Source organism: Dermochelys coriacea, chromosome 27 (assembly GCF_009764565.3).
Source record: "Dermochelys coriacea isolate rDerCor1 chromosome 27, rDerCor1.pri.v4, whole genome shotgun sequence".
In the NCBI taxonomy this organism is placed as follows: Eukaryota; Metazoa; Chordata; order Testudines; family Dermochelyidae; genus Dermochelys; species Dermochelys coriacea.
Window position 1 is genome coordinate 123,399 of NC_050094.1, and position 16,763 is coordinate 140,161.

A 16,763-nucleotide genomic window follows, 5' to 3' on the forward strand; every position below is an offset into this window, starting at 1 on the left:
AGTGATCCAGGTAACTACAGCCCAGTTAGTTTGACATCTGTAGTATGCAAGGTCCTGGAAAAAATTTTGAAGGAGAAATTAGTTAAGGACATTGAAGTCAATGGTAAATGGGACAAAACACAACATGGTTTTACAAAAGGTAGATCGTGCCAAACCAACCTGATCTCCTTCTTTGAAAAAGTAACAGATTTTTTAGACAAAGGAAATGCAGTGGATCTAATTTACTTAGATTTCAGTAACGTGTTTGATACCGTGCCACATGGGAAATTATTAGTTAAATTGGAAAAGATGGGGATCAGTATGAACATCAAAAGGTGGATAAGGAATTGGTTAAAGGGGAGATTACAATGGGCCCTACTGAAAGGCGAACTGTCAGGCTGGAGGGAGGTTACCAGTGGAGTTCCTCAGGGATCAGTTTTGGGACCAATCTTATTTAATCTTTTTATTACTGACCTTGGCACAAAAAGTGGGAGTGTGCTAATAAAGTTTGCAGATGATACAAAGCTGGGATCATTGCCAATTCAGAGAAGGATCGGGATATTATACAGGAGGATCTGGATGACCTTGTAAACTGGAGTAATAGTAATAGGATGAAATTTAATAGTGAGAAGTGTAAGGTTATGCATTTAGGGATTAATAACAATAATTTTAGTTATAAGCTGGGGATGCATCAATTAGAAGTAACGGAAGAGGAGAAGGACCTTGGAGTATTGGTTGATCATAGGATGACTATGAGCTGCCAATGTGATATGGCTGTGAAAAAAAGCTAATGTGGTTTTGGGATGCATCAGGAGAGGCATTTCCAGTAGGGATAAGGAGGTTTTAATACCATTATACAAGGCACTGGTGAGACCTCACCTAGAATACTGTGTGCAGTTCTGGTCTCCCATGTTTAGAAAGGATGAATTCAAACTGGAGCAGGTTCAGAGAAGGGCTACTAGGATGATCCAAGGAATGGAATACTTGTGTTATGAAAGGAGACTTAAGGAGCTTGGCTTGTTTAGCCTAACTAAAAGAAGGTTGAGGGGAGATAGGATTGCTCTCTATAAATATATCAGAGGGATAAATATTGGAGAGGGAGAGGAATTATTTCAGCTCAGCACCAATGTGGACACAAGAACAAATGGGTATAAACTGGCCACCAGGAAGTTTAGACTTGAAATTAGACGAAGGTTTCTAACCATCAGAGGAGTGAAGTTTTGGAATAGCCTTCCAAGGGAAGCAGTGGGGGCAAAAGATCTATCTGGCTTTAAGATTCTACTCGATAAGTTTATGGAGGAGATGGTATGATGGGATAATGTGATTTTTAGTAATTAATTGATCTTTAAATATTCAGGGTAAATAGGCCTAATCCCCTGAGATGGGATATTAGATGGATGGGATCTGAGTTACCCAGGAAAGAATTTTCTGTAGTATCTGGCTGATGAATCTTGCCCATATGCTCAGGGTTTAGCTGATCGCCATATTTGGGGTCGGGAAGGAATTTTCCTCCAGGGCGGATTGGAAGAGGCCCTGGAGGTTTTTTGCCTTCCTCTGTAGCATGGGGCACGGGTCACTTGAGGGAGGGTTCTCTGCTCCTTGAAGTCTTTAAACCACGATTTGAGGACTTCACTAGCTCAGACATAGGTGAGGTTTTTCGTAGGAGTGGGTGGGTGAGATTCTGTGGCCTGCGTTGTGCAGGAGGTCGGACTAGATGATCAGAATGGTCCCTTCTGACCTTAGTATCTATGAATCTATGGAAGTAATACCAAGAGACTGCATACCATGATAGATGTAATAAGATATGTTAGCGGCTGCATCTACATCCTGTAAAGGTGCCCCTGGTTAGAAGTGTTCCAGATATGCCATGATGCACCCAGTGTGCCATTCCAGTCTCTCTAAAACCTTATGTCTAACCTCTTGCCTCTTTTGCTGGCCCAGGAGGTAGACGAATATTTGGACCAATGTCAACTCCTGCAATATACATGTTCATGCCAAAGTTCTGTGCATAAAACCTTTCAGCACCCTTATGCTCCTAGAAATCCCCTTTCAACCCTAGGGAACAACCACCATGGACTTTATCAAAGAACTCCCTGAATTGAATGGATATATCACTATGCTCATGGTAGTAGACCTGTTGACACTTCATCCCTTGCGCCCAACTCCCCAGAGCCACAGCTTAACTTTTGTTTGCACATGTCTTTCATCCCTGACCACATAACATCTGACAGAGGGTCCCAGTTCATCTCCAGGTTTTGGTGTGAGATTCTCCAACTATTAAACATCCGTATCTGCATGTCATCTGTGTACCACACCCAGCCAAACAGAAAGAGTAAACTGAGTGCTGGAGTGTTGTTTCAATCCACTCTCTTCCCGTATGCCATGTTCACATATAACAATACTGACCACGTTTCCACAAGCCAAAGCCCATTTTTCACCAGTTAGGAATTTCATCCCATACTCCCAACTGCCTCCTACACCTCAACAGCCTGTGATATGGTTCAGCAAATCCACTGTCTCCAGGAAGAACTCAAGGAATACCTGGCAGAGGCAAAGAAAGCCTACAAGTGATAGGAAGATCACCAGAGACAGGCAGACACAGAATTCAAGGTAGGCCAGGAGATTTGACTATCCACCAAACATCTTCACACCAACCATTTCATAAAGGCGATCACTGATATCTCACATTGTTTCAGATTTGCCAACTAATTTACTCCATCACTGTTAAACTCCGCTTGCTGAGTCTGCTCAAAATACACCCTGTTTTCCATATCTCCCTTTTGAAACCATTCAACAGAAACCTGCTTCCCAGCCAAACACATCCCCACTCTCCCTGGGCCATTCAGCACTCCAAGATGAAGTGGGGTAAATCATGGTATCTTGTGCACTGGGATGGATATAATCCTGAGGAGCAGTCCTGGGAACTGGCCCAACATGTACATGTCCCTGCTCTCATAGAAGCATTTCACAAAAGTCCAGCAATTCCCCAGGGTGGCCATGACATAAGGAGCAGCAGGTCTCTAACCTGGGTCTGCAGATTCTCCAGGGAACAACCACTTCCATGCTACCATCTACAGCTGTGGTAGTGGAAGCACTTGGCAGGTCATGAGCCTTAGTGGCCCACACCACAGGACATGCCACCCACGGTGGGCCTGACTGACAGGCCATTCGTGATTGGCCCAGACATACTACTTAAGCCTGGGGTGGCTACAGGAAATTTGTCTGTGCAACTAGGTGGTTCCCCAACTAGCTGCTGGTACAGACCCTGCTTCCTTGCACTGCTTCTGGTTCTTGACCTTGCCTTTTCCCTCCTGGCTCTGCCGCCTGCTTTCTGACCCAGCTTTGTCTCCTACTTCTGACTGTGACCTAAGCCTTATCTCCCGGTCCCGATTCTCGACTCCTGACTTGGCCTTGGCTCCTGAAACTGGCCACTGGTTCCTGACCTCAGACTGACCACTACTCCGATTCCTGAAATCTGGCTCTGGCTCTAGCTACTGGGCTGGTCGCCCACGACCCAGCTCTGACATCCCTTCAGTCAGAGGCTGGACAGTGCTCTGGAGAAGGAAGGTTTACATCCCTCCCCAAGCTTTTAGCTGTTCCGTCCTCGCTGACAGAGTGGTGGGCGTTCTCCTTATCTCTGACTGTCCAGTGCTCTTGGACCCCTACTAAAGCTCTTGTCCTCAGAAAAGGCACTTGTGCTCTGTCCCCCTGCCATCCCCAAACTATGCAGTCCACATGCACAGGACACCAAGGGCAGGGCTGCAGGGGAAGTGAGTGGAGATAGGGCATGGCCATCAGAGCACAGGACCAAGGTGGAGCATCACGCGAAACAGCCCCAGGCAGCATCATGGTGCTAGGAACCCGGGGTCGAAATGTAGTCGATGCTCCAATGGTGACATTCCTATGGACCATCACTTGGTTCCACTGTATTGGCTGGGTACTCTGCCACCAGCCACTTGAGCCTAGTTGTAGCCCAGCACTGCTGGGCCTGGGAAGAGCATGGCACAGAGCTCTGTTGTGTGCACTGAGGAGCTGATTGGGTCTAATTCGCCTCAGGGAGTGGAACAGAGATTGTTCACTGTGCCCTGGGCTCAGCAATAACAACCATCTCCTTTGCTCTCGCTGGATCCAATTCCACCCTGCGGTAAGTGGGGCAACACCTTTTGCAGTCAGTAGAGATGCACTTGCTTAGACAAGGTCTGCAGGCTTCAGCTGGGCACCTGCAGGGATCAGAAAGGATTCCTCCCTCCCCGTCCCATGGACAATGGGCCAGATATGTATGGGTTCTTTTGGCCTTCCTCTGAAGAATTGGGGATTGGCCAGAGCTGGCGACAGGACACCAGACGGGGTGGGCCAGTGCTCTGAGATGGTTCAGAAAATCCTTTGCCTAGATGCCTGGCTGGGTCGTGCTTACATGATCAGGGGCAAACTGAGCTGCTAGATCTGAGGTCAGGAGGAATTTTTCCCAGAGCAGAATAGAGGGATATTGGGGGAGAAAGGGGGAAGGGCACCTTCCTATGTAGCCTGGGGCATGGATTGATTGCAGGGATCATCAGATATATCTCACCTAGTCTATTCCCAGGTCTCTGCTGGTGCTGCACAACTGCTCACTGTTGTGAGGACTGAAATGCTTTAATCTAGCTAACGTCATTGAGCTCAGAACATGGGGAACAAAGTGAAATGTAGTGGCCTGTGCTATGTAGGGGGTTGCACTGGATGATCTAATGGTCCCCTCTGGCCTTAAACTCTATGAAGTAATGGTCCTCAGTGTTGTATCCATCTCAATCACATTTCATGTCAAATTCATCCCTGGGGCAGCTCCACAAGCTCCCGTGGACTGTGCTGAATCGGGCCCTTAGGGTTGAAGGCTGTGGCAAGCCTGCCACCTGTTTGCCACAAAGAATGCAGAGCCTGCCCCAAATCACTGGGATCCTCTTCTTTCTGTAGGAAGCTTCACTGCACCAGGAATTCCATCCACATCCACTTCTTCACCTCCTTCATAATGCGGGGAGCTGCCGTGTTCATCAAAGACTCCGTGCTCTTCGCAGATGAGTCCATCAATCACTGCACCATGTCAACAGTAAGAGGGTGCTCAGCAGATGGTGTTGGCTCCTTCCAGGGCCAGAGCTGGCATGGTGCTCCGACATCAACCTGCTGGCGAACAGGCGCAGAGAAGAGCCCATGTGAACCTTTTCCTCTCTCCCTCGCTAGGTGAACTGCAAAGCGGCCATTGCCTTCTTCCAGTACTCAGTGCTGGCCAACTTCTACTGGCTCCTTGTGGAGGGGATGTACCTGCAAACACTGCTGCTGTTTACCTTCACCTCTGACAAGAGGTATTTCTGGTGGTACACCCTCATCGGCTGGGGTGAGTAAAGTGAATGCTCATGAAATGCACTAAACCCGGGATGTCCATAGCAAGGACCATTAAAGAAGGACCAAAGGTTCTAGGAATCTTCCCAGAGCAGCCCATTAGCTGACAGCTGTACACCAAAGCAAAGCTGAAACTTTTTTGTACAAAACTTTTCTTCAGTGGGGAAAAAAATATGCAGATTTGGCAATGCCGAAACGTCTTGTGAATTTGAGTCATTTTTGTTTCAACCTGAAATTTTTTCCCTGACTTTTTTTTAATTTCCCATGAGCCAGAAAAAATCTGTTGTTTGCCTGTTTCTCTACCAAAGGTGGCCCCTACCACTGAATCTTTGTCACGTGCCTTGTTAGACTGGTTCCACTGAAGGAAGCAGAGCAAGGGATGGACCAGTGACTAGGGGGCTAGTCTGAGACTCCAGAGAGCTGGGTTCAACTCCTTGCTCTGTCTCTGCATTGTGTGGTCTCTTTGGGTTGTAGTTCCCCACCTGTGTATAAGGATAATAGCCCTGCCTCAGAAGGTACTTGTGAGGTGTATGTATAAAGACTCTGTTAATTAGGGGGGGCATGTAATTATCTAAATAGAACAACTGGTATTATGTCATTGGTTTCCATTGAGCCAGGGTTTCACCCTGGATCTTTGGAGCAAAGATGTTTGTAAACCGTCTAGCAACTGGGACCCCTGGATGCTGCCATAATGTATGAGTTCACCTTTCTTTAGGTTGACTGTTTTTTCACAGGGTGGGCTAGGTGTGGGCCAACCCACTGGCTGGAGCTGGTGGGGAAAAGTGGCGGGGGGAAACAGTTTCACAAAAATATTTGAAATGCTGAAGTTGGTTTTGCTGCAGGGAGTCTAAAATGGGCCCACTTTTTGTTTTTCATGACATTTTTGTATTGACATTTTGATAGCAATTGTTATTGAAATATTTCATTTGTTAAAGAATTGATAAATGAAAAATGTCCATGATGATTTTGAAAAAAGCATAGACAAAGAAGTCACTAAAATTGTCATGCAAACCGGACAGCATTGGTAATGGTGACAGTCTATCACAAAGAATTTGGTAAACGGCTGTTTTTTCAATGAAAAAAACCTTTTGTTCTAAAAACTTCAAGCCCCACTCCTGACCCAGCACAACAAAGGACCCAGGTGCTGCTGGAGGGGATGTAGTACATCAAGGTCCTGTGTATAGGGCAGGGTCACAGTGGGGGACAGGACAGAGGAAAATACTGCAGATTTTTCAGCCACCAACCATCTGAAGATCTCAACATGCTTCACAAAGGAAGATCAGAGTAGACAGATGGGAGTGTATGGGGATGGATGGGGCAGGCGAGCGTGTGGGGATAGGTAGATGGATCCCATGTTCACCATCATGGACAGAGGAGCATGCAGCTGCTAACAGGAGAAGATGCAGCTGCTGGGATCAGAGCCAGGAGCTGTGTGCAGGGCCAGGCTTAGGTGCCTCATACTGGATCAGGTGGAAGGACAAGCACAGAATGGTTCAGCAATGAGTCACAGGACTAGTCAGTGGGACAACCCCTCCCCTCCTAAGTCCCAGCTTTCTGCTCTAACCACTGGACCATGCTGTCATGTCTGACTCCTTTCATGTATCGCTGCCTTTTTTGATTGGGTGGTGGCCACCTGGCATCGTGAACCTCTTCTGCCAGCTCCCCAGCAGTTGGCACAGCCATCATCAGGAAGAGTGTACCTCCACGTCATCCTGCCCATGCATGCCCCACTGTGTCCCATGCCTCCACACCAAGAGGCTCAAGCTTTTAGCAGAGTGGGAAGCATCCCCTGAGCAACAAGTTCCCTGACACCAGGTCTGCGGTGGGCAGAGGGGGGAGGGAAAGCCTCTCTCCCAATGGAGATGGAAGTGCTATGGATTTGTCAGGATCTGTTATCCATATTGGGTTGGGGGGCGTGTGGCATGGCAGCTTCCTGCTCAGTCATGGTAGGACTCTACCATCCTGTGGGAGAACAACTGGCCTCTTTCCTTGCAGGCGTACCTCTGCTCATTGTGAGCTTGTGGATCTTCGCCCGGCTACAATACGACAACCATGGGTAAGAACCGCCCAGCCCCTTTATCTAGGGACATCATTAAAACCTGTGCATCCCAAATGAGCTTAGGTCCCGTGGGGAATGACTGGAGCCAGATGAGCAACATGGAGCCTCCAGGTTTAGAGAGCAGCCATTACGCACCCTGGGGGTGGGGGTGTGCTGCTCCAACAGCTAATCCAGGGGGGTTTCCTGCTCTGACAGCTAAAAACAGATTTCCGTTGTCAAGGGGAATGTCCCCCAAGATCCCTCCCCCAGCCTGATCCAGCATTTCAGAGATCATGCCAAGGCTTCTAAGTCCTGTGCATGAGATCCTGGTCTCACTGGGCAACCTCCCAGCCTAGATCCAAGATCTGGGGCTAGTCCAAGGGCTCTAAAAATAGCTGTGTAGGCATTGCTTGGACATAGCTCAGGCTAGAGCTTGGGCTCTGACACCTCCCCGCACCTCCAAGGCTTTGGAGCCTGAGCTGCAGCATCTAGACAACTGTTTTTAGAGCACTAATGTGAACCTGTGGGCCCAGGCTGGGAGGCTTGCTGCTAGGTGCATTGTAGATACACCACTGAAGTCAATGAGGGCTTTGTTAACAGACTTCAATGGGGCCAGCATTTCACCCTGGGCTCCTGCCACCCCAGCGCAACCATGGATCCTGGGGGCTGCCCAAACTGACCGGCAGAATGAAGGAAGGGAGGAGAGAGGGACAACGCTTTATTATTCTCTCTTTTCTGTTCTGGTGGTGCCCACAGGCCCCAGTCAGGATCAGGTCCCATCATGATGCGCACTGTACACACACACACATACTAGGGACAGCGTCCCAGCCTCGAAGAGTTGCAAAGTTTTGTGGTTAGAACAAGGGCACTCATTTAAACTTGCTGGGCTGGTTTCTCATGTAATCTCAGCCCCTCTATGCCGTGCTGGCCACGTGAGAATGAATTAAAGTGCCAGTGCAGTGTTAAGGGGCTTCCCTGAAAAGAAGACCCTGGCCTGTACAGCAGGGATAACTCTAGCCTACCTCACAGGGTGGTTGTGGGGATCCACTAGTGACTTTTGAGAAGAAGGGAGCTTAGATGGACTAATAGCTATTCCGCTATAGCAATGCCGGTCAGTTTCCCTGTGTAGACAAGCCCTAAGCAGTAGAGCTAATGGACTGGGTCCATGTTGCTTTCCCAGTGGGCTGGGCTGCCTTTTTACACCTGAACCTTTGCTTTTGTGGTGAAAAAATTGGCAACGTGAAAATGACGTGACTCTTCTGGAAGTTTAGTTAGATGGTCATGTCCACCCTTCAGCCCATTGCCAGTGGTGGCCACGCCCACCTCCCTGACCCTTCCCCCACTCATTTCAGACCCTGCCCGCCCTTTCTACCACCTTGTGACCGCTCATCTCGCCATGTTTCATTTTTCTTGCTTCTCTAACATTCCTAGTTGTCCTGGGCCGGGCTAGGAGGGACTTTCCCAAGTGTTGACAATGTCAACATGAGTGGAACCCTCTCTTCCTCCTCCCACCCCCACCAAATCATGAAATTGGCTAAAAAATGGTGAGGTTTTTAAAAAAGACTCACTTGTGTGTTTTGTTCTGTCTGAGTTTTGAACTCCCCCCTCCCCTCCCGTGTGTGTGACAATGACTCCACCACCAACTCACAAATGGATAGCGTGCAAGGCAATTGTGGCTTCCACTGCAGGAGGCCTCGCTGTAGGACCCAACACAGATCTCATTGTGCAGGCACTACATGAGGGCACATGCGCACACACAGACACAGACAGTCCCTGCCCTGAAGAGCTTACAGAGTTGTGCAAAACGTGGTGGTGACTTTGCAACATGAGGGATAAGGCTGAGAATTGTCAGACTCATACAGGGGCCACCAAACAGTCATTAGCTGGGAACGGCTGCTAACCATTACTGAGCTGGACTGGATTTGGGCTGGTGACTGACAGCTGAAAGGCTCTATAGCTCGTTAGCAGCACCCCGAGGCATCCAGACCCGCGTGAGTGTCAATGTTAGCTCCAAAATCACACGGAGGCTGGAGCTGTTCGCAGGAACCCCTGCTGCAGGGAGCAAAAGCACAATGAGTTGATAATGCTTCTGTGCTTTCCCTGCTCTCTCCTAGGTGTTGGGATGACTATGCCAGTCTGTACTGGTGGGTGATCAAGGCCCCCATTCTCTTTGCCATCTTCGTGAGTATGCCGCAGGGTGTTTTGCTTTGTAAATGCGCGGTTGCCAGGTGAGTGGCATGAGAAGGGATGGGCAGCATGCCTTGGAGTGTGCCTGGGAGGCTGGGATACCTGCAGGGAGATGGAGGAGTCCAGCCTGCGGGTTTTGGGAATGTTGTCGGGTGGACGGTTCTATTTCGAGGCTGAGACAAACCTTCTCTTCCTTTTGCAAGATGAACTTCCTCATATTCCTGAATGTGATCCGAATGTTAGTGCAGAAGATTCTATCCCCTGACGTCGGCAAAAACTACAAGCAGCAGTATATGTAAGCAAAGCGTTAACACTCTCTACTCCAGTAGTCTGGGCCCCTTCCCCAGGCCAGATAAACCACTTGGCTTAGTGACCATGTCTATGGTCTGGTCCCAGGAAATTTGATCCCTTCTCCTGCATAGCACTTAGGCCTGGCTTGGCCAGCCAGGGTCCTTCCCAAGGATTCACGTTTCACCAGGCCAGTGGCTGTTATGCTTGGGTGCCGTACAGGGTGTGATTGATATGGGGTTGGGGTGTCATATGGGGTGTGATTGTATGACACCCCAACCCCATATCAGAACTTTCCAAAGTTTGCAGAATAGAGCCAGATCCCTAGCTTGTATCAGTATTGACTGCAATGGAAATGCACCAATTTATATATCTGTCCCCAATCATTTACTGTCACGGATTCAGGACCAGAACAGAAAATGCTAAGTGACAGTAACTCCAGTAAGATGCTATCCAAAGAGGGAGGCTTTGTGATGGGGTCTATGCTCATCAGCTCATAAAATCAGGTGCTTTGTTAGGAGCCCTAATAGATCCCCAGTGCTACATGGATCTCAGCCACAGTAGAAACTTTGGGCCATAAGGTCTTAAAAAACATGCCCTAATGCCACATGAAGGTTAGATAGTTAAATCACCAACCCTCATAGACTCATAGGACTGGAAGTGACCTCGAGAGGTCAACTAGTCCAGTCCCCTGCACTCATGGCAGGACTAAAGATTATCTAGACCATCCCTGACAGGTGTTTGTCTAACCTGCTCTTAAAAATCTCCAATAATGAAGATTCCACAACCTCCCTTGGCAATTTATTCTAGTGCTTAACCATCCTGATAGTCAGGAAGTTTTTTCTAATGTCAAACCTAAACCTCCCTTGCTGCACTTTAAGTCCATTGCTTCTTGTCCTATCCTCAGAGGTTAAGAAGAACAATTCTTCTTCCTCCTCCTTGTAACAACCTTTTATGTACTTGAAAATGGTTATCATGTCCCCTCTCCACCTTTTCTTTTCCAGAATAAACAAACCCAATTTTTTCAATCTTCCTGCATAGGTCATGTTTTCTAGACCTTTAATCATTTTTAGTCACTCTTCTCTGGACTCTCTCCAATTTGTCCACATCCTTCCTGAAATGTGGCGCCCAGAACTAGACACAACACTCCACTTGAGGCCTAATCAGCCTGAAAGGGTCCGATCCTGCATCCTTTACTCATGCAAGTAAAACGTGAAACTCACATGAGAGAGTTGCAGGCCCCAAGTGGCACCTGTAGCTGTAACATTTTCTAGACTGTATTCAATACAGAATTTCCCAGCAGTTGTAAGCTATCATTTTGCTAAATCAAACCCAAACAAGGAAAGGCCCCATGGAGGACTGAAAATAGCTTATATCCATGCCAGGTGTCATGCTCGAGCTCTCTGCTGGAGCTGTGTCAAGAAGCTGTAGTTAGAATATTGGGATGGTACATTTCCCCCTCACTGTCTTTTTCCAAGTGTCTCCTTAAAACTCCTCCCTTGGGAACCCATTTGACCCTCCTCATCCCTTGACATAAATGGTGTCAAACCCATTTAGAAAATGCAGAAGCACCATGAGCTGAGTTAAACAAGTGCACAGCCTGATAGCAGTTACTATCACCCTTCCTTCAGCCTCAGACCCTACTGTCCGTATGGGTCCATTTACACAGAGTTTTGGAGTAAGCCTCCTGATCCGGGTCAACAGACTTGGGCTAGTGGGGCTCATAATAGCACTCTGAAAATAGCTGTAGAGACGTGCTTTGAAGTTGTGGCTGGGGCTGAAGCTTGGGCGCTGAAGCTTAGGAAGAGAGGGTGGGTAAGTTATTCCAATGTTTAATTATCCTCCTGTTAAGAAAATTGCACCATATGTCCGGTATGAAATTGTCTAGCTTCAGCTTCCAGCCCCTGGAGCTTGCTCTGCCTTTGCCTCCTAGATTCAAGGACTTTTGACTTTCAGAAACTCACTATAGATCATCATCAAGTCACCTCTTAAGCTTCTCTTGGGTAAATGAAACAGACTGGGTGCTTTAGTCTTTTTCAGACCTAGAATCATCCTTGCAACTTTTGTTTGAACCCTTTCCCATTTACTAACATCCCAAGGCATGGATTCCAATGGGCCAACTCCTTCTCAGGCATGGGCTTAAGTGCCTTGCTGAATTGGGGCCCAAAAGCCAATCAGATTTGTAAAAGAATTGTGGGTTTTTGATAAAAGCGTGAAATTTTCCATAACCTTAGGACATGATCTAATAAAGATCTTCAGAGAGCGAGTCATCACCAACTCATGCCATGTTGGCTGTGGCAGAGATTTTAAATTCAGAATTCATTTTTTTCCCTACTGCTGTTTTTTTCTGATAGTGATCGTTTATGGAATTAAATCATCCCAGTGGGGTTTTATTTTTGTACGTTTATACTCCTATTGTCTTAGGTGTCCTGAAAATGAAAGCAATGAATTGCAATGGCTTGAGATTATTAGTTCTTGAAATTTTAGTACATGCGCTGTAGCACGTCACCGGGGAATATTTACTAAAATATTAATTATATAGAAAAATAACACAGAACATTTACAAGTTTCTGTTCACAAACTAAAGTTACATTTCTCTTTGCCAATAACAATATTCTCTATTGATCTCGGTATATCAGGATATTGCTGTGTCTCAAAGGTTGAAAAGGCAGTGTACATAAACAGGCAGCCTAAAACAAAATAAGAAACAAGAAAGTCTCTTTCACAGTCTTCCATATGTTCAAACATCACATTCCCCACCACAAGGGCACAGGGCAGCCAGCTCAGTGTTGCCTTGCCATGCTTGCACCTTGCCTGGCACTCCATTTTGCAGCCCCATTTTAGGAGTTCACGACAATAATCATGTGCTTCTGGGAGGGTGGTCCACAGTGGGCTCCATCCCTCAGTGCCCCCAGGCCATTTCCATTCCTTGAGGGAGGGGAGCTCTGGAGTCTGACCCCAGCAGTGTCCTGCTTGGTATACAGCTCGCTCACTGTGCTGAACCAGAGCAGGTTTGGTCAGTGGAGGGATTCCATCGCTCTGCCTTTGTCTCAGCAGCGTTTGTGCCACTTGTCCTGTCATGCAGAGGTACCACAGGGCACTGCAGCAGAGACATCGTTCCGTCCGCCGTGGATTGTGGTGCAGACAAACCCATGAAAGCAGGGGACAGATGCCTGCCAGGGTTCCTATGGAGATTTCTTTCCTCTTCCAGCAAAAGCAGGTGCTGCGTCACAACAGGTATCATCCTGAAACGCTGGGAATGCCTTTGACTTGCTTAGGCAGAGTGAAGAAGCTGTCTCATGGGCAGGTACAAATCCAATCCACACTGCAGGGATCTGAGGTCTTTGTACATATGTGACAGCAAGGACTATGCCATCGGTGTCAACTGTGCATATGAGAACTGGAGTACCTCTTTGACTGAATACAGGAGCAGCATTCTGCTTTCTGCTCCCTTGTGGTTGCCTGGGGAAAGACTGGTCTTGTCACAGGCAGGGCTGCGGTGTACATCTTGACCATTCGTGGTGATTAGCTCTTTACCTTCTACTGCTAACTGTGTAATAGACTATGCAAGGAAGCAGCAGATTCATTTTTATTTTCATCGATGCGCAGAAACTCTTGCCAGTTTTAGTGGTAGAGGGATGCAAGGCTTGGTGCTCCTCTTTACTCCCTTCTGATCTTGCTTCTAATTTGGGCTTTGAGACTATGTGGAATGCAAACATCCCACCCTCCTACAACACTGCAGCTGTGTCTCGAAGTAGGGAATAAAAATGTTCATAGCATCATCATCAAATGTTTTGCTAGCAATGGGCTTCAACATCTTCACAAGAGCTGCCCCATCAAAAACTATGGCATCTACTGCCAGAGGTGTACCTTGCAGTTGAACATAGCCCTTCCAGAATAGCCATCAGGTCAGATTGCTTGCCAATGTGCAGTTTGCCCATCTGATACAATGAAAGGGAGCATGTCTGATTCTCACACTGAGAGAAATATCCCGGTGACTATCATGTGTTTGGCATGGTATGTACAGGTCAGAAAAGGGGAGCAGTCATTTGTCAAGGAGGAAAACTGCAATTTGGTCTTGAGATCTCCCTTGAAGGGGGCTGCTGAACAAGGGCAGTTTATTTCACTTGGTAGCCTCTGATGATGGCTTTGCTTTGGCTTGCGATCTCTGTTACAAACCTGGTGTTTTGCTGCTGCCTGATTTTCTCAACCTCCATAACACAATCACAACAGGGTCTGCAATATCTTTGGTGGCCAGTTTAACTAAGTCTACACTCTCTTCTGAGAAAGTGTTGCCTATGTCCTCTGTGACCTCAACAAGTGCCTTGACATGTCATGCAAGAGAAATCTAGGCACCTTTCACCTGCTCATGGTGCTTTGTGTTAGACTTTTTCAGGGGGCTCCTTTCTCCGCTGTGGCTTCAAATTCTCCTCCCAACCTGGCCACCTCTGGTCCTGCTATTGTCCAGCAACAAAGTGCTTCTGGACTTTGTGTTAAACCAACAGCTCCATCAGCCTCTTTGATTGTGGCATTATTTGCTCATGAGCCTGTGCGATTGCAGAGAAAACATGCTGTGTCTTGGGAACCTGACAGGTTCCCTCTTAGCTGTGTCAGGATATGTGAAGGGTCCCAATCTCGGAGGTGAACAGGTGCCCAATGAGCATAATTAGTATGATCTAATGCAAAGACCCAGAGTGAGAGCTTTCCCAGCATTCAGTCTATAGAGCAAAGTTGGCCTGTTGGATTGACTGCACATAGGTCAACACCTGAAGCTCCAGATGAAGTGTGGTATGCCAGAAGCAGAACTCTGGGTTTTCTCGTTTTCACTTGTCACACCATTTATCATTTCCCAGGGGGACTCCTCTTCCCCGAGATCTTGTGTACTATGTGCATGCATTCTGGAGCAACAAGTACAGATTGCTGGTAGCTACTTGGTGGGCACACCTGGTACGTGTGACATGAGACAATTTTCAGGGAGAAGTTGACCATTCCCAGAGAGGCCACTGGGGCCTGAACAAGGACTTGTGTGCATCTGCTGTCTTCTAGCCAGTCCCCAGTCAGCTTTAGACTTGCCATTTTCGGGTGAAGACAACTCAGCCTAATAACAAAATTGTCCTCTCTGTCCCCAGCAGACCAGGCTTAGTATCTTTTTGGTTATGGTGAAAAGGGGCTGATCCACAGTGAACACTGGCACGTGGTATGGGTTAGGTGGTGTATAGCATTCCTTATCACATCCATGGCAAGACGGATCATTGCCACAGACTTGGAGTCAGCTGGAAGGGGGCAAAGAAGAATCTGTTGGCAGTCAGTCTTGACTTCACCATTTGCAGCAGGGATGGGGGGGAGGGGCTGGTTTTCTTCACAATCAATGGAGGGACAAGTGTTAGAGATTCAAGATTCTTCACTGATGCTGCAGTCTCACAGTCCGGGTTGGGAATTCCCCAGACAGCTCTCTCCAGCTGAGCACTGGGATGCTGAAAAAGTGATATCCCAGTTCCGTGGAAGGAGTCGATTGCTATGGTGGAGCTGGGATTGTCATCTATCTATGGCCGCGGTAGCGAACAGATCACCAGAAGTTTTAGAGGACTGATTACATTCTCTTCAAAGTTCTGGCATGCATGGTTTGCCATGCTGGTAGAGATAGCCAGTGCTCTGTCCTAGGAGATGGGCAATCCAAGTTTAAAAAGGTATCTACTAGCTCACTTATTTTTTGTGTCTGTGCATGAAGTGTCAAACCAGTGTCGATTGGGAAAGGTGTTTCTTGAGCTTTGTTGTGGTACAAACTTTCTGTTCCTTCATGGCAACGGATGTTATTGTTGCACTGCACCAGCTGTGCTGAAGTAGGGGGAGCTGGACGAATGGAAACTTGTTCGGACTGAATTTTAATGTTTGGACCATCCAATATCATGAACATCGCTGCCAATAGTGACCAGGCACAGTCTTTCCCTGGCATCCTGGATCAAACAATCCAGTAAACGGCGTTTTTCATTTCAAACATGTCCATTTGAATGTTTGTTGTTGTTTGGGACAGATGAAGTGCTTCTTTGTCACAATCTTCCCCATATGCTTTTTGTTGGGCATGTCCAATAATCCTGGCTGAAGGCAAGGAGTGCATCACATCCTCTGTGTGCTTGGAGATCTGGAATATGTGATGGGATGTGGGATTTTGGTTTAGCGCTGTGAATGCACCCAGCCAGTGTTCTAGTCTAGATGTATAGCACCTAGGGAGGTCTAATTGTTTAAACACTGGAGACACATCTTCATTCAGTCTTGCCTCTTCAATGTATGTTGTCAGTTCAGCAAAGGCAAAGCTCTGTGACATCTTCGCTGTGTTGCTTTGCTCAGTTTTCTTCTCCCCGACTTTATTGTAGAGAGACATCAAACATTTTGCACAGAACTTTGCCTCTTGGGCCTCTAAGTCCCCTGCACTTAGTTTTGCATGCAAGCACTGGTTTCGCAGCTGAAGTACACACTTGCAGACTACCCATGCGGAAGGTATAAGCTTCATGGTGGTCTTCTGATGGTATGTTCATTTGACAAATGAAGCACGCTTCTTTTTCTGGAGGTCCTTTGTATTGGTCACTTAAACATGCATATTTCTTCTGCAGTTCATCAGGGTGATTCACAGCTTTCTCAGTTCTTTTTTTTGTTTTTTAACTCAGCCCTCGTGGTTTGGTCCTGTTAAACTTAATGTAGCAGGTTTTCTGCCAATGTCCATTGTTCTTGTTCAATGTCACTTCAATATCACCATCATCTAATCTACATATGTCTGTGGATTGGGGAAGTGCATTCAGTTTATGGAAACAGCTGCTATTTTCTGCTAGAGTTTGATAGCCAAATCCAAGATGCTCTCTTTGTGGTTCCGCTGACTTAATCAATGCTGCACCTGTGTCTTCCTGAC

General features: G+C 47.3%; 1 protein-coding gene across 1 annotated transcript in view; it reads left to right on the plus strand.

Annotated features, from left to right (window-relative positions):
- The window catches only part of LOC119849046 (vasoactive intestinal polypeptide receptor 1-like), a 72,667-nt gene that overhangs the window by 45,702 nt on the left and 10,202 nt on the right, over nt 1-16,763 (plus strand). The window contains exons 6-10 of the mRNA XM_038385652.2: nt 4,927-5,059; nt 5,191-5,344; nt 7,345-7,405; nt 9,502-9,568; nt 9,778-9,869. Coding sequence (XP_038241580.1) covers nt 4,927-5,059; nt 5,191-5,344; nt 7,345-7,405; nt 9,502-9,568; nt 9,778-9,869 — 507 coding nt within the window. The remainder of the gene's footprint in view (nt 1-4,926; nt 5,060-5,190; nt 5,345-7,344; nt 7,406-9,501; nt 9,569-9,777; nt 9,870-16,763) is intronic.